At 34.2% G+C, this 25391-nt stretch overlaps 2 protein-coding genes across 3 annotated transcripts; both read left to right on the forward strand.

Moving 5' to 3' along the window:
• Nucleotides 1–742: 742 nt before the first annotated feature.
• LOC128157065 (inositol oxygenase-like) lies at nucleotides 743–3020 on the forward strand. Its single transcript, XM_052819420.1, has 2 exons — nucleotides 743–1089; nucleotides 2087–3020. The coding sequence occupies exons 1-2, from the start codon at nucleotides 873–875 to the stop codon at nucleotides 2752–2754; spliced, it is 885 nt and encodes a 294-aa protein (XP_052675380.1). The 5' UTR covers nucleotides 743–872; the 3' UTR covers nucleotides 2755–3020.
• A 6888-nt stretch (nucleotides 3021–9908) lies between these two features.
• Nucleotides 9909–24107, forward strand: LOC128157152 (MAGUK p55 subfamily member 7-like). Of its 2 annotated transcripts, none has more exons than XM_052819568.1 (18): nucleotides 9909–11363; nucleotides 15730–15799; nucleotides 16004–16122; nucleotides 16671–16748; nucleotides 17260–17343; nucleotides 18843–18974; nucleotides 19071–19152; nucleotides 19400–19485; nucleotides 19730–19804; nucleotides 19906–20102; nucleotides 21722–21777; nucleotides 21872–21958; nucleotides 22041–22127; nucleotides 22485–22565; nucleotides 22931–23024; nucleotides 23137–23245; nucleotides 23609–23749; nucleotides 23868–24107. In XM_052819568.1, exons 2-18 carry the CDS (start codon nucleotides 15757–15759, stop codon nucleotides 24042–24044), a joined length of 1728 nt encoding a protein of 575 aa, XP_052675528.1. In that variant the 5' UTR covers nucleotides 9909–11363; nucleotides 15730–15756; the 3' UTR covers nucleotides 24045–24107. The 2 variants fall into 2 exon arrangements, with proteins under 2 accessions (XP_052675528.1, XP_052675529.1); XM_052819569.1 differs by having other exon boundaries at nucleotides 19730–19795.
• The last annotated feature ends 1284 nt before the right edge of the window (nucleotides 24108–25391 follow it).

Raw genomic sequence — 25391 nt, forward strand, 5'->3', positions numbered from 1 at the left:
CAATTCGTGCCATACAATTATTTTAATGAATAAGTAAGGTAAAACCAGCAGAAAATATGAAAAATTTTATAGACTTAAATATACAATCTTAACTTTCAATATTAGAGTACTGCCAAAAAATTTTTAGCGGAAAACAAAATCTGCAAAATTTAGTCCGAATTTCCTCTGTTTGGCTAAAAGTCTATTTTTGTTGGAGCCTTATTCCGTTATAAAGTAAAAATATCAAATGTTTTGTCAATATTAATTCATTTTATTAATACTTTTTTGTTTTGTACAAATTTTACTTATTACATTGAACTTTATAACAATCCGAATTTGAGAACTGAAACCCTGAGTAAACAACACCCTTAAGTCAATTTAAACAATTTGACAATCAAAATTTTAAAAATTTAAAACTAACAATTGATTATAAATTAATTTGCGTATATCTTTTTTGAAACAATAATGAAGTTGGTTGATCAGTCTCTTTTAATTTATTCTGACTGTTAAGCTGAAAATTTTAAAATATTTAATGCAAAGTATATCTCAAAATTATGAATGAATCAATATCTTAAAACTCGATCACGGTTTTACTCTTTGTTTTGATTTTTGAATTTATATGATCTAGAAAACGGTACATATTTTTGTTAATTACAACGCTCTTTAAACGAATTGAAGCTCTGTATGACTCAATGTATCAGAGATCTAATATGAAACTGACTATAGCTGACCTATATTAATAAAACATACGTCATGTTTGTAAACACTGTAGCGTGTAACAGCTCGAATGTTTAATGCAGTTCAAACCGGTTAGATATTTCACCTTATAATTTGCCTGCAAGGAGAGCAGGATGTTATTTAGCGGTTGTCGATAGAGGGGTGAACAACCAAAGATGTCCAGCCAAGTCCTTACTCCCCCAGAAAATGTCACTCTTCCAGATAAACCCATTTTGTTGGAAGATCCCTCGGAGTATCGACCCGAGCATAAAAAGAAGGAAGATTTCCGGAATTTTAACATCCATACTACCCCAGCTCATGTAGTGGAGACTTACCGACAAATGCACACTAAACAGACACTGGAGTATGTCCGGCAAAAAATGGAATACTGGGGTATGTCTTTATGCAACATGCACTATATATATACACAGCTGCTATAGATATACATAATTAATTAACACAGGATTATGTTCATTGTTGATCAATGTATTAAAGATGTATATACATGTATATATAAACGGTTCTTTAGAGAGAAGGAATATGCTGATATAAAGATAAAGGATTTTTTCCAGGTGGAGGGGGAGTTTGGTTCATATCTACCCTGCCCCCCTCCCCCAACGATAAAATGATTTTTTTAATGTTATAAAAACTTTCCCTGCGATTTATCAAAGAAGCGAATCATTAATTATATTTCATTCATGAATAATTTTGCATACAGTTGGCAAAGCTTGTCAAATGGATCTGGACATTATAACCATTTAATTTATCAATTTTTTCATTTATTTTTTTTATATATTAACCATGATTATATTATTGTTTTAATGTATATGACCACCCTCCCCAAGGGCACATGGTTGATGCATAAACATATTTCAGGGTGGGTTGGGAGGTGTCCGGCCTTTCTTTATGGCATACACAACCCTGACAGCAGTTCTCGTTTTTTATTGTAAGGTCGTGCATTTAGTATACTTTTAATTAAAAAGGACGAGTGGGTTCGTTACACCAGATCACGACTCCCGTGCTTTCCTTATCCATATCTGTACAGGTATTAGCTTATGCATACAACCAGCCATTGAGTCACGAAAAGTCATACAAAGTCGGGATTTTCATCATAATACGTGTATTATGCAAAATAGATGCAGTCACATTCATGCACTTGAATAAAATCCAGGTGGTCTTAAAAATAACACTTGGCAAATAGCCCAAGGTTTAAAAGAATACAATAACGTTCCAAGAAATACACAAATATGATAGCATTGGTTATTGAATGCATGTCCGTATAAAGAGCTTTGTCAACCTGCATAAAATATTATGGCTGTAAACAAAAATTATCGGCCAGATTGCATTTAATTATTTCTATTAAATTAAATAAAAATATTGCTTATTTCAGGAAAGTTTGATCACGCTGAAATGACAATTATGGAGGCCCTTGCTTGTTTGAACTCATTTAAAGACGAAAGTGACCCAGATGTCGACATTCCTAACGCATATCACGCATTCCAAACGGCGGAGGGAATTCGGGAGAAACACCCCGACAAAGAATGGCTGCAGGTTACGGGGTTGATCCACGACCTTGGAAAGGTCATGGCTCTTTGGGGAGAGCCCCAGTTCTCCACAGTCGGGGACACATTTGTCGTCGGCTGTGCTCCAGACGACAGCATAGTATTTGGGCGGGAAAGCTTTAAAGACAACCCAGACATGTATGACGAGAAACTGAACACGAGGCTGGGGATCTACGAGGAGAACTGTGGCCTGGACAAAGTGTTGATGTCGTGGGGTCACGACGAGTTTATGTACCGGGTACTGATGAACCACCCCCACAGTCTGCCAGACGAGGCACTCTACATCATCCGCTTCCACTCATTCTATCCTTGGCACACCAGCGACGCCTACTCCTATCTATGTAACAACAAGGACATGGAGATGAAGAAATGGGTGCTGGAGTTCAACCAATTCGACCTATATACCAAACGTTCCGATCTTCCGGATGTCGAAAGTCTTGCCAAGTATTATTCAGACTTGGTGGAAAAATTTGTCCCGGGAAAAGTCCGCTTTTAGGACCTTTCTGTGACGGACAATTTTGAATTCATAAACAGAAACAAAATGTAACTGTACTGCTGTGGGATTTGAGTTGTGTATTTTCATTCTATGAATGTAAACTGCCATTATTTATGCAAACAATTTACTGTTTGTGAAAGCATATCATTTATGAAATGTTGTGATAACTGTCTTATTGTATTATACAATACAAATTGTTTTATACGGACCGTGAGCACTTTTACTGGTACACGTCGTCACAATAAAAGAGGGGGTAATCTAATGACTATTGTTTTAATTGAGTTTTTTTTTTTAGCTCACCTGAGCAAAAGACTTAGTAAAGATTTTCTGATAAAAATTTTGAACCACTTTAGCAGGAGCTTGGACTTTGGGTAGTTGTGTCAAACGGCACTGTGACGTAGGTCTGTCTATTTCATTGCTGGCCATTCAGCCAAGACTCTTTGAAATCAACAGGATTTGTCTGGCTTATGCAATCGGTGCATATTTTGCTTGAAACCGTGTCATTTTTAACTTTTTTTGACGCAAGAAATAGATAGCTGCGCCCAATTGAAAGTCCAAGGTCTTGTTAAAATGTTTCTATCTGTCAGGTTTTCTCTTCTCCAGAATAATTGCAGGGTAGATATGAACCAAATTCACATTGTAAATTTAATGTAAAATCTCAATTTCCAACACGACATATTCTTTTACTCTAATTCTAATTCCCTGTTTATTGAAAACATCTTTTAATCCCCATGAAGGCCGTAAACAAAGCCAAAGAGTAAAACGTGTTGTTTGTTTTGCTTGAGATTAGTGTCATTTCTCCCATCAAAGAGTCACCGGTGTGAGAGTGTTATACATGTAATTTCTTAATGTGTTAATTGAATGTTTGAGTAAAAGATTCTCGTTGTGTGAGAGAGCGAGTTCCGCTGTGGAGATTCCCGGACGTGACTACATGTAAAATGAATTGGACTTCCTGTCATCTTCTAATCTGTCCAGGCCGTTCCGAGAAACAGAACTAGTGTAAGAAAGCGAGGATATTATCATTACTTCTTCTTATCATTAGGCCATTCAACGAAATACATCATTTCAATTTTATTTTTGTGTTCCATTTATATGACACTCAATTCGGTTTATGACAGTAAGACAAGGACTCATTGACAATTAAAAATTGTTAAAAGACAATAAGATTGGCATCTTTTAAAAAATGTCTTTTCAAAAAATAATGCACAGCAATTGCCTATATTTACCTGAGGGTTAATAATATAAAGTGAACCATAAACGGCTAAACTAAACGTAAAAGAGACCTGAGAGGTGTGCACATTTTTACATTGAGATACTTCAGGGGAATTTTTTTTTTTTTTTAAATAACTGACAGCTGCTTAAGAACTTCAGACACCCTCATCTGCCCTTGCAAGAAAGACGATTCTATTTGCATGTGAATGTAACAGACTTCGCTTTACGTAGTTGGCAGAGTGGTGAAGGTGTTAAAGAGAAAATTGAGGTAAGTAAAGAGGAAATGTAGAGATTTTAATAGTGAGTGTTCTAAGAATTTTTCCTTATAAAATACTTTTAAATTTTTTTTAAGGAAATCAGGTTAGCAAGCATAAAACAAAGCATGCAAGTTACTGTAACTCCATGGCCCGTCAAGCTAAAAAAATGCAGAGATTTATAACGAGTATCAAACGACCACCAATCTCAACTGTTACTCTTTAATAGCTATTTTACGAGAGTTACCATTCTTTACAAGGAAATGAAAACGACTCAAAAATTGATTTATGTCAAACTTCGTTTGTGGAATCATTTATCAAAAATAACCTAGTCGGTCAATGCACTTAGTTACAGCTTTATTGCATAGTGGTGAATGAATAGGATTTATTCCAGGATGTCTTCTATATATACTAGACGCTATTATGAAATACTGATATATAAATACATGTAACACAATTAAGTAACAGGAAATTATGTTGACTCATAAACTATTTTAATGCAGTTGTATACATATTGTTTATTTTATAACAACAAACTGATTTTGTAAAGCCATGTTAATTCGTTTTTTAAAAAAATACTAGTTTTACAATTATTTTTCATCTAATGAATTTGATAGGATTTGTAATTGACTCAAATCAGTACTTATTTTTGCACTACAGTAATTTGAGTATAATTTTTTTGTTCGTTTTTGTCAATCGATCTTTCAACATTCATACTCAAAACATACAATCCACAAATATCCACAAATAAATGAAAACACTTATCCCTTATTCTGTTTTTTTTTATAGCTTAACGGGCGAATTTGGGTTTTGATTTACTCATAAATTACAAAATAGAAAAACAAAACGCGAAAGAGTTCAAGATAAATTTCAATTCTACGAGCCTCGATCAATTCTTTCACTCACAGAATGGACAGTGTCAACTCAAACCTATACAGAAAATACCAAACATGGTCCCATTTTCAACAATTTTTATTATATATTTTTTTTGGGGGGGGGGGGGGGGTTTACATTCATTTCATTTATATAGAGTAAAGTTCTTTCACAAAATGCAAAGTACGGTCTTTTGTTTTAAATGATAATTTTATAGTCTTTTCTCTGATTATGTATTTTTAATTTATTGCAAATACTACGAAAAAAAAGCAAAATTTTGTTTTTGTTGTTGTGTTTATGTATTATGGTAATAATCTCTTTGAAAAGGTACAGGAATGCTACTGATATTGATATAATGTATAATTTGGATATTTTTGTGGATTTGCTGTGTAAAAGCCGGATAAAGAATTCAATTATTTTAAAAATTGTATTAAACAACCCCAAAGTTGTCCGCGATTCAAAATAATTGACCCTAGCAGGGTACCATTCCAGCTGCCAGTGATGACTGAAGTCAAGATACAGTGAGGAAAAAAACCTAAGTGACTCGCCTGTACCATGCACCCGGTAACTTACCGTATTTCTCTGTTGTCTTGTATTAGTTTAAGGTTATCCTGTGCAGTATAACCGATAATGATCCAGGTTTTAACGAGTTTTTATCAATGTGTCCTTGATGGTTTTCTTAGCATTGTGTGCAAAATTTGGGACAAAGCAGCTATTTATGTGAAACCTGAACTGTGTAGGGAACAAATGTAAATTTATCAGGTTAAATAAATAGTATTGAATTAGTATTTCCTGTCTTGTTACTGTCTGTGTAGACTGACTAACGAAGAATAAAAAACATGTGTGTGGTTTTTTCAAATAAAAAAAGGTGTATAAAACAATTACTCATGGACCCCCCCCCCCCCCCCCCCCCACCAAATAAGAATATTACCAAAGACCGAGTCAGCTAGAACAGCTGTTTTTTAACACTGGTGTCTCATATTCAGTTATTTCATATATAAATCATTGAAGTATCCTCCTTTTTCGAATTGCTCTGTGTTGTCACATTGAATGCATTTGGTTCACAAGATAACCTCAAATTCAGCTATTCGACATTTGAAGAGTCACAGCTAGAGAACGTGTCTTCTAAATCGCGTAAAAATTCATGTGACTCGTTCGTTTTTCCCTGCCCTGGAAAAATAACCCCAGCATCAACGGCAATTTGCAACAGAGATTTTAAATACCTTATCAATGCAGATTAACTTTGATTTACAAAGTTTATTATTTTTTGTTAACGTCATAAATGAAATTACTAGTAATTTGGTAGAACAGATCAAGAAAGCATCGATAATCATTGCAGAATATAAAAGAGGATTTAGGAACGAATTCTATGTTCCTTAAATGTTTGATTGTTGGTGATCCTGGACAGTAGACATCATAGACATCGACCGTTATGTTTCTCGGATAGAAATATAGAATGATATAAAACCCCGGGAACAGTGTATCATTGATCAATGAACTTGGGCAAAAATGACTTCAAAGACACCATAATATCATGTTTCGAATTTATTCAAGCATGGAACGAACTTGTATTATCCAGAACTGATAAACATGACACCACTACGATATTATTTCAACTTAATTTATTAAATAATGTCTGCAAGATCACCAGAATCTCAAGGTAATTCAAATGGTGTTTATAAAACCTTCAGTTAAACAAATCATAAACGAATGACGGACTTTGATACAATGAAAAGTTGAAAATGAAGTAGCATTTCATTTTGTTTTTAGGGTCTTCCGTTTCCAACGGAAGACCCTATTGTTTTTGTTAGGTTTCTTTTTCTCTATTTTTCACTATTATTATTCTTTTTTTTCTTAACATTTTTCTTAAAACTCAAATATCTCAAATATGCTACCATGGGTTTTTATGAAAATTTCACGAATAATACAAAATATCAAGGTCTTTTATCATGTACATTTTTGTTGATGACGTCACTTCCGGTCGGCCGTTATATTCGTTTTAAGCTCACCGAGACGAAGTCAAGGGGAGCTTATGCTATACCCTCGGCGTCGGCGTCGGCGGTGGCGTCGGCGTCGGCGTCCGGACCTGGTTAAAGTTTTTGTTGCAGGTCCTGTATCTAAGCTATTACTTGTCCTATCTTCACCAAACTTGCATGTATGATGCATCTGGACCTACTTATAGACTTGAAAGACTTGGATGCTGAATCTGGGTCCTAAATTTCAGATGCTGGAGGAGGTTAAGGTTTTTGGACCAGGTTAAAGTTTTTGTTGCAGGTGCCCTTTGATAGCAATATCTTAGTTACTGCTGGTCCTTACTTCACCAAACTTGCATGGATGGTGTGTCTTATGATACTGATGCACCAGACAGGCTTGAGTGCTGAGTCTGAGCTATATGTTTCGGATGCTGGAGGAGGTTAAGGTTTTTGTTGCAGGTTAAAGTTTTTGTTGCAGGTGCCCATTGATAGCAATATCTAAGTTACTACTGGTCCTAACTTCACCAAACTTGTATGGATGATGCGTCTTATGATACTGATGCACCTGACAAGCTTGAATGCTGAATCTGAGCCATAGGTTTCGGATGCTGGAAGAGGTTAAGGTTTTAAGAGCTGGGTAAAGTTTTTGTGCAGGTGCCCTCTGATGATTACATCTTAGTTACTACTGGTCCTAACTTCACCAAACTTGTATGGATGATGCGTCTTATGATACTGATGCACCTGACAAGCTTGAATGCTGAATCTGAGCCATAGGTTTCGGATGCTGGAAGAGGTTAAGGTTTTAAGAGCTGGTTAAAGTTTTTGTTGCAGGTGCCCTCTGATGATTATATCTTAGTTATTACTTGTCCTAACATCACCAAACTTGTATGGATGATGCGTCTTAAGATACTGATGCACCTGACAAGCTTGAATGCTGAATCTGAGCCATAGGTTTCAGATGCTGGAGGAGGTTAAGGTTTTAAGAGCTGGTTAAATAAAGTTTTTGAAACTGGTGCCTTCTGATGATGATATCTTAATTATTACTTGTCCTTACTTCACCAGACTTCCATGGATGGTGTGTCTTATGATACTGATGCACCTGACAGGCTTGAATGCTGAGTCTGAGCCATAGGTTTCGGATGCTGGATAAAGTTAAGGTATTCGATGTATAACGACCACATTTTGTACCTAATAAATGAATGGTCCGATATTCTTAATCATGATATCATTTTGAAGGTGTTATCAAATAAAAATACTCCACCAAAGGAATTTTCAAAATATTGATTATGGTCCAACTAATTACACATTGAATTTTGCATTGAAGTCTATGGGCAACATATGTTTTAATAAAAAATTGTAAAAAGTAACTTGAAATTTGTAAAACTCTCTTGGTTAATACATGCATAAACTTTCTCTTTATTAAAACATGAAATAAAATGAATCATTTACCGCAGATATTTTGACGAAATTAAAATTTTCTTTTTTTCAACAAGGGGAGATAACTCTTTAAAAATATTTAAGGTGCTAAATGACCGGCTTCTTATATGTTGTCAGTCATGTGAATTTGGTTCATTTCACTTTCATTGTTATTTAGCAATACATATTTAACTGGTTTAAAATGATTCAAAATTGCTCAATATCCCTTCATTATACATTGAATACCTTAAGTTTTTTGGAACAGGTCACATGTTTAATAGATGATAGTACTATTTCAAACTTGCATAGTTTATTTAACTGTAATATGATATTGTGATGTATAGTATTGTATATTATGATACAATATTGTATAATATTATATTGTATTTTTAATTTATTATTTTATCACATGATACAATTACATAAGATATTGAAAATATTATATTGTATCCTATGATACAATATTGTATATTCTATAATATTGTATCATACAATATTGTATAATATGATATTTGTTTCTGTAATACAGAATTATATCATATGAAATTGTATTAAATGATATTGTAATATTATATAATATTGTATCATACGATATTGTATGATATGATATTGGTTAATATGATATATTATCATATCACATGAAATTGTATTATATGATATTGTAATATATATTATTGTGTCATATGATACAAAATGTATAATATAATTATGTATTTTTTAATATTTTACTTTATCACATAATATTGTATCATTTGATAAGATACAATATTGGAACCAAATTATATTGTATTATATGATATAATATCATATTATGTATCAAATATGTTTCAGTGTCATACAATACAATATCATACTATATAATACAATATAATATCATGTTTCAATGTTATGATGTATTATGATATTGTAATATAATACTATATTGTATTATATTTTATGATGTTGTATTATGTGATCAAATACAATAAGGTATAACACAATACAATGTCATATCATACGTTACAATATCATATCTCATTATTGTTTATTACAGTATTTAATTGTATTATATGATATATATTATAAATATGACATGATGCAATATTTAATTTTATTTCATTGTATTGATTAACATATGAACATATGATTATCATAAAAAATTTTATCAGATGATATACAATATTTTGTCAAAACAGAATCCATGAATATCCAAGATCATAAAGTATGATTTTCATATAAAATGATAAAGGTGGTCTTATGAAGGTGATGTCTCATACGGGTGATGCTCCGTCTCGGTGAGCTTAGTAATCTATGATTACCTATGTTTCTTTTTGTAAAAAGTGTTCTTGTCCTCCCTTTTTCGCAAAAACGATTAAAGATAGAAAATTAAAAGTTTCAGGAATGATAGATTTTTGAATTTATAGGGCCGATCAGGTTAAAACTACGATCGTCCGTCACTTCCGGTCCGCTCAAACAGCATTTTTGGAAAATTGTGTTTTAAATTTTTTTTAAATCAAATGATCTACAATTTTTTTCCATCAGAATATGTTTTAAACTTATCAAATTTTAATATGAGCATGTCGTCCGTCACTTCCGGCCGTCAGCGGAAGTAATTCTAATATTTCGATTTTTGGAATTTTAAAGCATATGCGTTTTGTTGACATTTTTGTACTGAATACAAAACTAAAAACCGTTTTAAAATCCGACAACGCATTGCGGTGATATTGAAGTTTAAAATGACGTTTTCTGGAAATCTGCATTTCGCAGTGTAGGATGAAAAATTAGTTTAAAAGGAAGATAATATGATAGTAAATCGTACCAAATGTCAACAGTTTAATTTAACCCTATCAATTCAAAATCAAACGAAAGACCCACTTGTTGCTCGCAACAAGGTGCTTTCAGGTAATTCAGGCATTTTCGAGAAATTAAGCGTCAAAATTCCGAAGCGAAAGTCTGAGTAGCTCAATCGTTAGAGTCGTGGACATGGCCCAGGTGACCCGGGTTCAAGCCCCAATTGCCGCAATTTTTTTTACTATTTTTCGCTTAGATCTACGATTTTATCTTTGAAGTGATAAGTTTAATCTAATCCATTCAGAAATCGGACGGAAGACCCATTAGTTGCTCACAATGAGATCGTGTCTAGTTATTCTCTCTGTTCCTTACCTATCTAAAATGATGCTGCTTATTTAAGATACCGTCTAAAATTATTTTAGATATTGCGGCGAAGATTAAAATTGGATGTCATGAATTGGTTATCTAAGGGAAAAAGAGTTCGTAGAGTTCCACTCAACTTTTCTTAATGTTGATACTCGGCCTTCTATAGCTGCAATCTTTGATGCCAATTAAAGAAAGCAAAACAGTTCAACCTTTAATGACACACAGAATCTGTCTGATTTCAAATGCACGGGTTTCATCTGAATTTCATTGAGGGTATTTCAGTTCCAGTAAATTCCGATACCTTTCAACTCCGACAGTAATATTCTACTTAATTATAGAACGAGTTCCTATAGAGCATAGTCAAGAGGGAAACTTTCAAATGAATCTTTCCTTAACGCAATTACGTAGGGTGCCGATATGAAATTAATTAGATTAAGTTGATGTGACTAGATACATAAAGAAGGAAATCGTAGACCCTGATTGGACTAAATGCTCGGTTCATCCGAGTGACGAATGCCGTTAAATGTATTAATATTAGAATTCTTTAGTCTCTACTTCCACTTCAGTTCCTTCCTCCGCGGTAAAATCGATACAAACAAACGCCTCTGTTTAGTATTTAGAAATGTGCTCACGTTTAGAATTGAGATAGACGAGTCGAAGAAGACTTTTTGTGATATAAAAATGCCTGTCGTCTGCTGTGCACGTGCGGGATGCTGACGTCAAGTTTTACACATTTTTCGCTTCGGTGAGTACAAATTATTATACGAATCATTATTAATCCTTTCACAAACCAGCAAAGGACTACTTATGAATCACAGGTGTTTTTAGTGTATTTGAAAATAATTTTGGCACTTTCTTTCAGGATTTCCTGTATTTATTTACGATTATTTCATGTTATTTTGTGTTACATGTAAGATAGCCATGTGAAACCATTTGAACAGAAGGAAAGTTAATGAAAAGGGGTATCTAGATTTGCCCCCCCCCCCTTTTTCTGATGTACAGCTTATGTCTATATTCTAGCATTTCTCTCCATTCTTTTACCGAGTACCCTAGAGAAATACCTTAGGATTAACCATTTTTTCCCAATTTCCATGGAAAGACAGAGCTAGGAAAAATTGCTTACCATCGTCTTGAATTAGATCGATTTTGTAGAGAATAATTTGTTGTAGTATCGTTTTCCAATTTGTCTGCATGAAATATCCCAAATGAGAAGAGTACGAAATCTGTTTAGACGTTCATCAATCCTTTCATCCTGTGCCGTATATCTGTCATATATGGTAGTCTTTGGGGCCCTGCTCTCACGATTTACTACAAATCGTTTTTTTTATGATTCGTCTTACAAGGCAGTGTATTATTTGTCTTAAACTGCCAAGATAAGAAACTAAAGAGTTGGGATCTTTAGCTCTTATACTAGCTTTAATAACCAACTTTATCGCTTTCGGCCAAAATAGATGAGTCGACCAAAGTGGAGAGGCAAGCAAAGGTACAGTTCATTTAGCTCCTTGCAGTGGCTAAACACTCACGGCAATAAACAGACCAGGTACCACAAATGACGAATCAAACAAATGCAATACAGCAGATAAAATTGTTCATTGAATTCGTGTAATAAGAAAGTTATAATAATTCATTTTGCTGCGTACATCTGCGTTTTCGTTTGAAGGTAGAAGTACGTTGACAGGCACGCTGCACGTGTACGCGTAAAATATATTTGAAATTTCGCTTTGTTATCTCTCTAATCAGATACGATGAAGTATAGAACTAAGTATTGCATCACAATGACACCTTCTGATATACAAACTATATTTCAAGATCATATGCTGGCAAATATGTAGAAGTAAGCAGGATGCAAAAAAAAAAGTAAATTACGGTTTTCCCGTGTAATACATTGGAACAAATACTGAAAAGTGATTAACTAATGTTTTTTCGAACGTAGAAATTGTACATCATAGCATTAACAAGATAAAATTTAAACACCGGCAAATCTTTTTGTATGTAATTTTGATGGTAAAGTAAGAGGGCGAAATTAAAACAACTACAACGAATTAAAATGAATGGAGATCCCGTAAAAACTCCTGCCGTTTAGGGCTATATGATGTTACAGTGTGAATTTCTGGAGGAATTGTTCGATTTACCATTAACTGTTTTTTTGTCGATTTCAATGGTAAAGCGGTTAAATCTTAATGAGCGATGCGTACAACGGAACTGGGTATCTAAAACGTAGCGGCTAGTTTAGTCCTTACAACATGTACATGCATCTTGAACGTTGTCTAAAACTGCCCTTTCTTCACATTGAAGCCTGGGCTGGATTTGTATTTGGGGTTGTCACAAACGACGACACAGTTCATAAGAAAGTCAATTAGTTTCTTCAGTCTTGGATTAAATCTGATCAACACTCCATTACTTCCGCAAACATGGTCTTGTAGCAATAATTTGGGGCCATAATTTACAGCACGTTCCTCGGTTCTGTCGCACGGTGCTGCTTTTTAATTTGTTGTAGACCCTTGTCTAACACTACAGTTTCTACCAAATGATCAAGTCGTGGATAAAGGGAAGATTAATTATCTCGAACAATCAATTGGTTCCTCGGCGCAAGACTAACAGGAAAACTGTTTATTGACCAACAACAAATTCGTCAGTTTTTCAGTGACATTTTTTGTGGAATTCATTTTTTTTCTGCCCATACCTAAGAGCTTCGGGGAAATGATGTCAATATCGCAATTTAATGTGGAGCAGCCGGCTGCAGCATTTGTCTTGTTTCAAGCATATCATTTGAGATCTGTTGCCTCTTGCTGTGACTGCAGTTTGGTAAATCTCGAACAGGGTCCTATTTTTGGATATCAAGTTAGAGCAGACTGTCTAGACAATGAACACGATAAAAACCTTTATGATGGTCAATTATGGAGGAACTATTAAGCCGACATCTGTGGTGCAATGTATATGAGTTGGTATAATTGGGTGTTTCGTATCTTGTGCTCTAAGTCCACGAGTGCCGCTCCATTTTCTTAATTGGGTATCAAACTGTATATTTGTCATAATAATTTTAGCTTATGGTATTCAGTTGTGGGTTTTTTTCTTGATAGTTATTAATGTAAAAATACTTGTTCAAAATAAGGAAGCAGTACCATTGGCGAAATTCTTATGAGGAACTCTTTTATCTGATTCTCATGAGAAAATTGTTTAGATGCTGGAAGTCGTGTTTTTTTTTTTAAAATCTAGCACGTTAAAAAATCGCATGCAAGTTTTTTGTAGTCGACGTTTTGATGCTTTATTGATGACTTCTACTAGTAATTTACTCTTTACATGTCATCTCTTTGACTCTATGTGAAATAAGCACATTGAGGTCAACCTTACTGCCATATCTTCAGAAACCAAACAAATCACCCGAAGTTTCTGTCACTATTTATGGCACTGTTTTCCTCTGATTGTTCTGTAACGGCAACCTTATATAAATAGTGCCTGTTTGGGAGGGTAACTGTTGAAATTGACACCCCGAGAAAGCCATTGTCAACTGACGCGAAGTGGAGGTTGACAATGGTTTTAGAGGCACTCATTTTTTATTATAATGAATGTCTTAATTTTAAAGAAAATTTTACTGCTTTTATATAGAAATGAAATGAATTCTACGGCGAACCGTACGCGCATAATTTACGCGCATGTAACAATTCGTTGTGTTAACCGTTGCCAAGTGTGTTGCTAACCCTGACGGTAATAGAACGGATTACCATCTGCGTCTTAACCAATCAGATTTCAGTATTTAACATGAAAGTATAATAATATTTAGTGTGACATTCTGTTCCATTTCAATATATGAAATAGCTATTTTTAGTCAGTCTTTCATATATAGGCATTTGTTCTTTTCTATAAAACAGAACTAGAAAGCAAATGTATCAGAAAATTGCTTAATAAGAAACATTGAAGATAAGAAAGGATTAAGAGGAAATTCTAGGTTCGTAAATTGTTTGATCGGGATGCTTTGGTATGGTATTTATCATAGACTGCCATCGGTGACGGAGTTTTTTTCCTGAATATAAATAACATCCATAGATATAAAAGGGATTATGGTAATGCATCATTTCTCATAAAACAATGGCCCTAAGACATTAAAAACACAACAATCTTCGGTAATGGTCGTCGGGGTCTCCCTTGTTATACTTAACACAGATAATAGTATTCTAGTTGAAACTGAATTTTGGAACCGCCTACCGGTTAATGAAAAATATATAACTATTTTTTTTTTAGTTTTGTGGGACGGGTATATTTTGTTTGTTTGCATGATGATGTTGTGCAAACTGAATTACCAGGGTCGATATCAACCTTCATCTATTAAAGGCCTCAATCATACTTATGATATCTCATTTATAGAATTAATGCGATTTTTAAAAAAAGTTGTAATACGCAGGAAAATGTGATCTGACAGAAGCCATTCCAAGACAACACGATACCACGGGGAGCAAGAAAAGCAATATTGTTCCATTGTACTCTTTTTATCTATATCTTGACGCATCACGATAGATGAAATCGTTTGCTCCTTTGAAAGAACTAAGCTCCGATTTTAAACGGCAAATACACGTTAAAGTAGCTTAACATTTGCGATCAATGAGGTCTTTCGAGTTTTTCTATAGCATACACTTTACATTTTTCACGAATGAGACGAATGGTTTGATGATCTCTGGCTGTAATGTATTTTAACGACTCCATCATGGTTATGTTTCCCGGAGGGGGAATAGGGAGGGTAAACTCGCTGTCAGTCCGCGATCCTCCATCAATCGTGAGGTCCCCGGTGGTGCCCCGGCCATCAGATGAGAGGTCCCCTAGGACCTCTGTGTTTAACATTCAGATGGAGGAACGATGCCGGCGAGGAATTAAAACATCGGAACTCTTTTTATCTGATGCCTCAAGCTTTTCCTAATGAGAAGAGATCCTAAAAGTATTCACGTGTTAGAGCGATTGTTTAATAATGGAGCTGAATTTCAGAATTGATTTCGTTTACTGAGAGACCTTAGATAATGCGCGGTTTTCATCACAGAAGTATCAATATGCATGAAAAATGAACAGTTTAAGTGTTTTGGGCTCTAAAATGCATAACCTAAATGCATGCCATTTTTCTTCAGTGAAGTTCCCCGTGAGCATGCGTCAATATGCCAATGACACTTCCAATCAATAGCAACTATCACGATAAAGGTGAGCAAATCCAAACTCTACTCTGTAACCCTTTATAAATTTTAATTTCATTTCCAGCAATCTGTTCAAAGCTGAAGTAAACGAAGTTTATAGGAGTTTCCTTTATACTATGGACTATTGTTCGTATTTGACCCTTTGATATGTCTTTTTTAAACAAAACAAACTTTGAACTAACTTACTGATATTTTCCTTGTTGTTGTGTAGATGCCCAGACACTGCTGGAGTACTTACCTCATCTTCAGTCGCAGCTCTCCGTGGGTGAGGAGGAGGTGGCCTTCCTCAGGAGGTTCCTTAGAAGGAAGGAGGTGCAGGCCACCATGAAAGTAAGACTTGGTACCACTTGTAGGTATGAGAGTAACTAATACAGGCCACCAGGAAAGTAAGTGCTACTAGTTATGAGAGTAAATTGTTCATGTCACTTAGAAAGTAAGTAATCAGCACTGTGTGACTGAATAGTATAGGCCGCAATAAAAATAAGTCAGGTGGTCACAATGAAAGTAAGTACTATTAATAATGAGAGTGAATAATAAAGGTCACCAAGAAATTCAAAGTGAGAAATACCCAGTAATACAGTGTGAGTGAATCGTTGGAACAACTCGCTTTTGAAATTTAGTTAAAGAAATGTATTACTCTTTCGGCCAAAATGAACTTGACTCACGCAAAACAATCGTCAAATATCCTCATATTTTTTAAATTCACGACCGTTGCCATATCCTGCTATGTTTTATAACGACTTTCTGAGTATTTGTTTCCAATATATAGTTCAATTTTATTTCACAAAGAATTATTATCACGTGTGACGTTGATATGAATATGAGAAATTAGACTCTCGCTTTGATAAAACAATATCCTTCAATTTCTTTCGTTGCAGTCCTATAAAAGTATATCAATTCTAAGCTACAGAAAATTGCGTCCAGTTTCCATGGCAGCCGTTGCTCTCGCGGCAAATGTGAGTTTCTTTTGATTTCCATTTATATAATTATTTTCTATCTGCCACTAGGAAATTTACTTTGGCGTATTAAAATGTGTTTGTTTTCATTGAATCTTGTATTTGATATAGATGTCTACCACATCAATATACAAGCGCAGCAAAAAAAGTACATTAAGACACAAAAAATCAATTGTTCATCATTTATTTTTTATTTTGAAAACTTGGAGACCAGTATCGGATTAGCATTGCCTTGTTACTGAAATGGTTTATTCTTCTAAAGTACCCTGTTAATTATCAAGATACTGCACACGGCGGTCACAATTGTCCAATTCGTTCTAACAGTTTTATTGCCCTTTTGTAATAAGACTTTCCATTCTCTGGTGAACGTGCGTGACAGCGACTTCCTTAGAGAGCGAATCCAAGTTTTATGGTCCTCTTTATGTCCGTTGCGGTTTCCAATTCCAGCTCTTTGAAGCGTCTTTGCAGTTTGTTGAATGAGTTCATGGTTATTTTGAAGTTTTGATTACAGATTTTCTGTGATATTCGAAGATGCAACGACCATTCTGAACTTTCTGAGGAACTGCTAGAAATTCTGTCAAAACCAAACGTACAGGTACACTACCTATTTTTAATTAGTTATTGGCAACAGAGAACGTCATCAGGCATATGTTGTCCATTGTGCAGATCACTTTCAAGTGCTAAACTTCTGTAAAACTGTTTCCTAACAAGATGCAATGAGGTATTAGTAGAACAGTTTTATTTTGCCGCGACAGGTCAGTCAGCGTAACAATAGTTCGACTGTCGATTTATTTTGTCAGAAAACGTATATAAATATATGTGTATACAGAGATTTCTAAAGTCCGATGTGTAATCTGATGATCAAAGAACTAAATATATAATATATAACTGTCCAGCTTACAAAAGATGATTCTTTGATATACCTAAATAGAGATTCTATTCTATTTCGGGGAATGTTTTCTGGTGCTTTTGCATAAACAAATTAGGTGTTGTTGTACGTGAGAATATCAATAGTTCTGTTACCATGAGCACATCAAAAGATAGTAACACTAGACAATACTTAAGATTTGCTTCAAAACATACAACAAATTGAACAAAATTTGTTTTTTGTAAGTTGATTGCTGTGTACGAGCTTGATGGTATAGCAATCAATATCTAATCAATCTCGTACACCTTTTCAAACGAGCTTCATACTCTTTGATTGCAACTAAAGGTAATTGCATTACGTAAAAACTGGCTCCAGGATTTGGACTACTGGTGTAAAGTATCCCATCCAAAACCTCGAGTCGGGAGTTCTAGAGCTCCAAATCTGATTTGATTACGATAGAGGCGATTTCCTATGAGAGAAGACTCGCAGAAAACTCATCGAAACACTGAATAGACAATATAACGTTCGTTGTAGCGAATATGGAGATAGTATTCACATACTAAAAGATGCATTATTCTACGTATTTAGACCTTTTTTGTACATTGTACAATAACAATATCGACCACATCACCTTAACAATACTGTATGTTTCATTGATGTCAAATTAGTATTTTCTTTCAATAGTTGAACTAAAGACGACGTTGAAAGGGAAAAATCAATTCAATTTAAATTTTCCTCAATAAAGTGGTTAAAGTGACACTGTGATTCAAAATAGATATTTTACTTTTTGATTATGACAACGGAAATAAGAAGAGTTACTCGAAGTGTCACCATGCTGGAGGTTTTTAAATTCCCCATCGCTTGCTAGGCTATGAAGCGGAAGAAACACTCATTGTTTTTGTGTTGGGCTAACGCTTAATTCTGTATTTCTTTTTTCAATTTGATTAATTTACCTTTGAACACCTTAATTTTTCAACAGTTCATCTTTTCATATGATATATAGAATTTGTGGAAATCGTGTAAAAATTCGATATTTGCTAAATCATGGGTTTGTGCGTCACCATGTCCCTTTAAATTCAAATTCACTTAGTTTCTAACAAATTATGTCACTCTGTGCATTCTGGAGTTGTCTACTATTCTATAATAATTTCAATTTCTTTCGAAAATTGTTGAGCGAATGTACCGAGATATATCGACCTTAAACAAACTAAATTATACCTTTCTAGGCCCTGCTTTACACACATGACGTCGTTGCCAAACGTGACTACGACACCGGAAATTGCACTTCCAAAGTAGACAGACAAAGAGAGGAGAGTAATGTTAAGGTCGTGCAGCTGGTGAAAAAAGACGAACCGCTGGTGAGACCTGACTCTGAGCTTCCTGTGAAATCCATTGTTACAGAGTGAGACCAATCGACTGGGGATCTAATGGTAGTCTGTTCTTCTTCTTTATAGGGAGTAACAATTCAGGAAAATGAAAACACAGGCATTATAGAAATTGCCCGGATATTGCACGGCGGAGCAGCCCATAGAAGTGGTCAGCGATTTTTTTCTATTTTTTTTAGAGTAGACGAAACAAACCTAGCAATTAAAGTTATTCCGCATTCTACACTGTTGAGTCTAAATTAACAAAGAAAAAAAAAAGGTCTTTCAATACTCAAATTGAAAGCAGATGTCTACGGTTTCTGGCTGCTTAATTAGAAATCAAACTATTCATTTGCTCAGAAAATAAAAGTCATAAAATAAAAGTGATTGTTTTCGACACATTTCTATCTTTCTATCAGGTCTAATTCACGTGGGAGATGAAATTCACGAAATCAATGGAATCAAATTCATGGGCCGAAATCCAGACGACATGGCAAACTTGTTGGTAAATGTATTACCGTTAACATTGCTATAGTAGTTAAATTGTGTCGCAATATAGCCAGTGTCAATCAAATCATAAATATTGGAAATCCACTGACAGTGGACTGGAAATATACAGAATTGTCAGGGTTTTTTTTTTGCATATTTACATTTTCTTATTAATATTATTTCCCGAATTGTACCGTGACAAAAAATGACAATTAATAAATTCCAGAAAACACCTTATATCATATTGCATTTCATTATAGGCCAGAATAACTGGACCCGTGACACTGAAACTCGTACAAAGGCAGGAAGAGCCCTCCCAAAAACGGGCAAGTAATGTAAGAATAATTACATAAAGGAATAACGCTTGGAAGTTTTAAAAAAGACAAAATTGAAATGAGATTACAATTGTATGATTTTATTTCGGCTTTATTTATAGACACGAGTGAAAGCACTGTTTTCTTACGACCCAAAGGAGGATACAATTATACCTTGTCAAAATGCTGGTCTTTCCTTTACAAGAGGCGACATTTTGCACATTGTTTCCCAAGAAGACCCAATGTGGTGGCAAGCTAGACCTGAAAAGGATTTGGAAGGGATGACGGGTATTATACCATCACAGCTTCTACAGGAAAGGCGAGTACAGCTAGCAGGCTTGGGGTAATGCTAAATGTAATGGTAATGCATTGCAATGCATTACATGTTTTCAAAGTAATGCTAGTAATGTGTAATGCCTCAAAATTAGCATTACAAGTAATGCTAATGTAATGCATTACTTTCTAAAATCTAGTGTAATGCTGGCATTACATGGCATTACTTTGCATTACTATGCTTATTTATGCATGTTCACTTTAAAAAAATGTGATGAATAAATGAATAGTTGAAATTGAATTTGATTAAATTTATTTTTAAAGAAGAAGGAAATAATTCTAATTGAGAAAAAAATGTTTCAATTGTACATGTTTTACTAAAAAAGGTTTTTTAAAATTCATTTTTGAATTGTTTATGTTACTAAAGATAACAGCACAATTTCATAACATTTTTAAGAGTGTTGTTATTAAGAGTTTTTAATCATTTAAACAATTTACTCCAATTAGTTTGCACTTCAATAAGAAATGTGTCAACAACACACTATGCCCCCAGGATAATCTAAGTATCAAAACAATCTATTGTTATAAGAAGTGCTAAACACCCCAATCCCCTTCCCTTCGCTGTCACAATAGAATAGGAGACAGACATGCACCTTTAAAAGCAAAATGAATGCACTGTCCATCCATGATGAAAATCAATATCACTTCCAATATTATAACCTATTTGAGAATAATCTTACTTATTCCCTCTCTCTCTCTCTCTCTCTCTCTTGTATATTAATTACACTGTACATTAGTTTGGACTGATAGAAAATACAAGATTTATGTATTTAATCTATTATTGCACTTAATATATCCTAAGATAAAGATCGTCAAACAGTATTTTCCAGTCCAAGCTTTGACTGCTCCTGCAAAACATTTATTTAGTATAGCCCGGAAGATGGATGCATTTAAAAGATGAACCCTTTGAAACTTCGATCTTGAAGTGCAACAGCAATCTTTGTCTTAAAGTGTCCTCCGTAAAAAGAAATACGATTAAAATATATTAAGAAATATAACTGGGAAAAATCATCTGTTTATAAATTTATAAAATTAAGTGTCCAAAATTATAAAGATTTGTGTAATCTGGGGATATTTCTATATTTAGCTTTTAAAAACCGCAACATTATTTCATAAATTGTTTTTTGTTACGTATCTGATATAGTACCATGCGAAATGTCTATAAATATCATTTTACTTATGTAATATGTTGTTCATATTGCCACAATATGATTATATATTGAGCAAATAAAGAATAACTCTTGTTTATTCATTGAATTTGAACCTGATACTGAGCGTGAAGCTGTAGATATGTTAAAGAGTGTTGTATATTTGAAACATTTGCAAAAACTCTTTATTAGCTTTACTTTAAAAAAAAAGTAATGGTAATGGTAATGCATTACTTTACTCATGTAATGGTAATGTAATGCATTACTTCAAGAAAATCAAGTAATGGTAATGGTAATTAATGCCCAAATTCATGAAGTAATGGTAATGTAATGCATTACTTTACAATGTAATTCGCCCCAAGCCTGACAGCTAGTGCATGCAGCTTATCTATATATAAAACCAAAAGTTTCAAAACTAAACGTTTGTTTTTGTTTTTTCCGGGTTTTCTTTTGACAGACGTGAAATGTTGCAAGAACTTACAACAAAGAAAGAAGTAAAAAGCAGAAGAGCACGTAGGTACATAGAGTCTTTGCTCTCATTAATGTGTGTATTGTTACAACACAACGCTAATTCAATTCAGAGGAGTTTGGTAACTTTTGATTTTAGGATCGGTCAGTCCTTGTAAAGTTAGTCCTCGTATCCCAAGGTCAAAGAAAGTCAAAAAGGTCATGTATCAAGCAGTTCAAAATGGAGGTATGATGCATTCTGAATCTGCATCTTCAGCAAAGCCATACTCAACATCCTTTGGATAATTACATTTAATGCATATTTTCAGAATTTGAAATGGGCAATATTCCTACATATGAAGAGGTAGAGTTGATGAAACCCGATCCCGACCATAATAGGCCGCTCATTCTGGCAGGTTGGTTAAGGACCCTCTAAGATACATTCACTTGTCTTTTTTTAAAGTACCTAATATATCAATAAAATCAACTGTTACCATCAGGTGAATAAACATGTTTCTTCTGATGAACGCACGATGAAGACTAATATGGATGGTTTTGAGCAGTAGTTTTGACTATTGATTGTATAGAATGGTTGTATGATGGCTATAAACGACAATGATGGGAACTACTGACATTATCATTTATATCTCCAACTACAATTGGATTGCGGCCTCTAACTCCCTCAAGGGGCATTAAGATGTCGAGTGCAATTCCACTTAGCTGGACAATTCAAGAAATGTTAATGTTTTTATTGAGTCTTTTACCCCATTTAGGTGTTTCTAACGTTGGCAGGAACGAGCTGAAACAGAGACTGATGGGAAGCAATCCGTCACAGTTTGTTGATGTTGTCCCATGTACGTATTAGTCTCTTCTTTATGGAGTAAACGATTTTTGGTGTCTTTGAACACAGCCACTTACCATTCATTACTTGATCGTCTAACAATGAGAGAGAGAGAGAGAGAGAGAGAGAGAGAGAGAGAGAGAGAGAGAGAGAGAGAGTCTCCAATAAAGATCAGTGAAAGATTGGCAAACCTTTGTGAAAACTGAAAAGGCAAGACTTATTAGCATGTATGTGACAAATCAAAATTTTGAACAATGCGCATATTTTGAAAATACTTAAAGAAGGATCAGAGAATGTATATAGTTTCGGAGAAATTATTTTGAAATTACAAATACATAGGGAAAAAGATATTATCCATATCTTATTCTATGGACACAGATACCTCAAGACCACCCAAATCCTATGAAGTCCAGGGTCGAGAATACAACTTTATAACGAGGAGGGAAATGGAAAGTGCAATTTTAGCTAGAAGGTATCATTACCAATTAAGTTAAGACGTCATTAAAGAGACAGTTCTGGTCAATAAATAGAATGCTAGATGTTTCAAAACATATTCCACTACAAGATAATGTTCCATTCTTCAGATTTGTTGAACACGGAGAATACAAAGATCATCTCTATGGAACCAGAAGGGATTCCATTTTGTCTATAGTAGATTCCGGAAGAGTACCCATTTTAACTCCAAGTGCAAAGGTTGGAAAATCGTTACCCTATCATGTATCAAGTGTCAAAGATAATGTGTCCATGCAAGCATCTACAATTTAATAAATTAAAATAATACTCACCATTGAGATGTTGACACAGAAATAAATACTTGCATTTTTAAAAATAGATATTTCAATTTAAATCACGTAATATACAAGTAAATGTCATCAAATATTTAAAAGTTTAAAGGTTACACTTTGTTTAACTTAAAATATTAAAGTACAGATCCCCATCCCTAATAAACTTGAAAATTAATTCATAAATCGCATAAAACTGTTGATCTCGCGCATGTTAAGTTATATTTACTGATTGCTTTTTATCTAACAAAAAACATTTCTCGTGTGTTTACAGGCATTACGGTATTTACGAACATCTGAGATCAAACCATTCATAATCTTCATCAAACCTCCGTCTTCCGCTTGTTTTCTGGAATCACGGCTCAAATACAACGCCATGTTTACCAGCGAGGACGGCAGCGCCACTCCTTGTTCAGTAAGTTGTCGGTCCTTGTTAATATATTAACATCATCCTCCTCCATTCAACAATTTCATCTCTTAAATCGTAGAATTTGCACATGTACATACACTTTCTTTTTTTGTCGTTTGATAAGGAGGGCATCATATCAGCTGTTATTGAAAAAAGTGCCAAACTTGAGTACAACTTTGGACACCTGTTTGATTTTGTTATTGTTAATGACGACATATCACGTGCTACGGAGGAGCTTATCAAGGTAGCGGGTAGTGTATCCAAAGATCTCCAGTGGGTGCCAGCTGCGTGGGTGGAATAGAAGGACGGAAGTCTGAACCCCTCAAAATACTAGAAATATGCATATCTGATAAATCAAAATAAATTGTTGTATATTCTGTTGTTCTTCAATTTTTATGCAAAATGACAACGGTCAAATGAAAACGAGAATAAGGAAAGTGGGTGAATATCATTTGTAATCTAATTTGGTTAAAATATGGACGTATTACACCATTTACATGTACAGGAATGTCTTGAAGTGATAAGTTTATAATTCCAATATTTCAAGAGCGTAAGCGTATTTTTCTTTAAGAACAGAAAATTTTCATGCAATATTATTTCCATAAATTTTAAACTGTCAAACATCTAAATTTATTATTAAAATTAAAAAATTTGGTCCCACTTAAGTATCAATAAATGTAAAAATAATCACTTTTAAAAGAGGATAACTAGATTTATATCGTGTAAATCAATTTTTGTTTTACAAGTGTAAGAAGTGTTAGTTTCGCGTTACTCGAGTTTCTAATATTTAACGTATATAAATTAGCCACGCCTGCTAACAGCTTTATTATTGGCTCACGTTTCCAGAAGTTGTCTTTCGTCGAACAAGATTGACTGAATTAAAAAACAAAGTACCGAAGAACTGACGGGAGTTGATTTTATCGACGGTTATTTATTTTAAAATCAATAATATGTTATTTTGCATGACAAGTACAGGTAGTTTCTTAGCTGCAATAATGTAGCCCTCTCCCGATTTTTTTTTTTATTTTTTTTTTTTTGGGAGAGGGCTACAACTCCATAGGATCTCCGTAATGGTGCAAGTGCGGGAGTGATTCACTCCCGCAACGATTTCGTCTCAAATCGTATATAAATGACAATAACATCTGCATTTCTTACCTGAACTCAAATATTGTGGATGTCTATGGCATAAATAAATCCAAAAATATCAAGTATAGTCCATATATCGGTTATTTTTCGTGTATGTCAACAACGCAAGTTGAATTTGTCCGCCATGTTTACTGACCTTGACCGGTTTTATTTTGGGACAGCCAATGAGAATTTAGGAGCGGATCTTGAACTGAATATAGGAATTCCCCTATTTTAAACATAATTAACGCGGTAAATATGAATTTTCCTTTATATACCATTTCCTTAAATGATTTTTTAGTGATAGAACGAGGTAAGATCGATTATTTACACTGACATTCATGTTATCAAGCCCATCAAAACTCCAAGCGTAAATCCCATAAAATCACGCGAGAACTGTCATGGCTGCTGAAAAAGACGACTGGTAAACATGCTGATGTGTTTTATCTGGTTTTGATTCATATACGGTTAGTTTGTTCAACCTGAATTAAAAAATCATTTTATCTAAAGGAAGTCAAATATA

Source organism: Crassostrea angulata, chromosome 7 (genome assembly GCF_025612915.1).
Source record: "Crassostrea angulata isolate pt1a10 chromosome 7, ASM2561291v2, whole genome shotgun sequence".
Classification (NCBI taxonomy): domain Eukaryota; kingdom Metazoa; phylum Mollusca; class Bivalvia; order Ostreida; family Ostreidae; genus Magallana; species Magallana angulata.

Bases quoted from the DNA above. Each gene is read 5' to 3' on its own strand.
- LOC128157065 (XM_052819420.1), top strand. From the start codon at position 873: ATGTCCAGCCAAGTCCTTACTCCCCCAGAAAATGTCACTCTTCCAGAT. The intron at 1,090-2,086 runs GTATGTCTTTAT...TGCTTATTTCAG, and splicing joins GCAAAAAATGGAATACTGGG to GAAAGTTTGATCACGCTGAA.
- LOC128157152 (XM_052819568.1), top strand. From the start codon at position 15,757: ATGCCAATGACACTTCCAATCAATAGCAACTATCACGATAAAG. The intron at 21,778-21,871 runs GTAGGTACATAG...TTTTGATTTTAG, and splicing joins AGTAAAAAGCAGAAGAGCAC to GATCGGTCAGTCCTTGTAAA. The intron at 23,246-23,608 runs GTTGGAAAATCG...GTGTGTTTACAG, and splicing joins TTTTAACTCCAAGTGCAAAG to GCATTACGGTATTTACGAAC.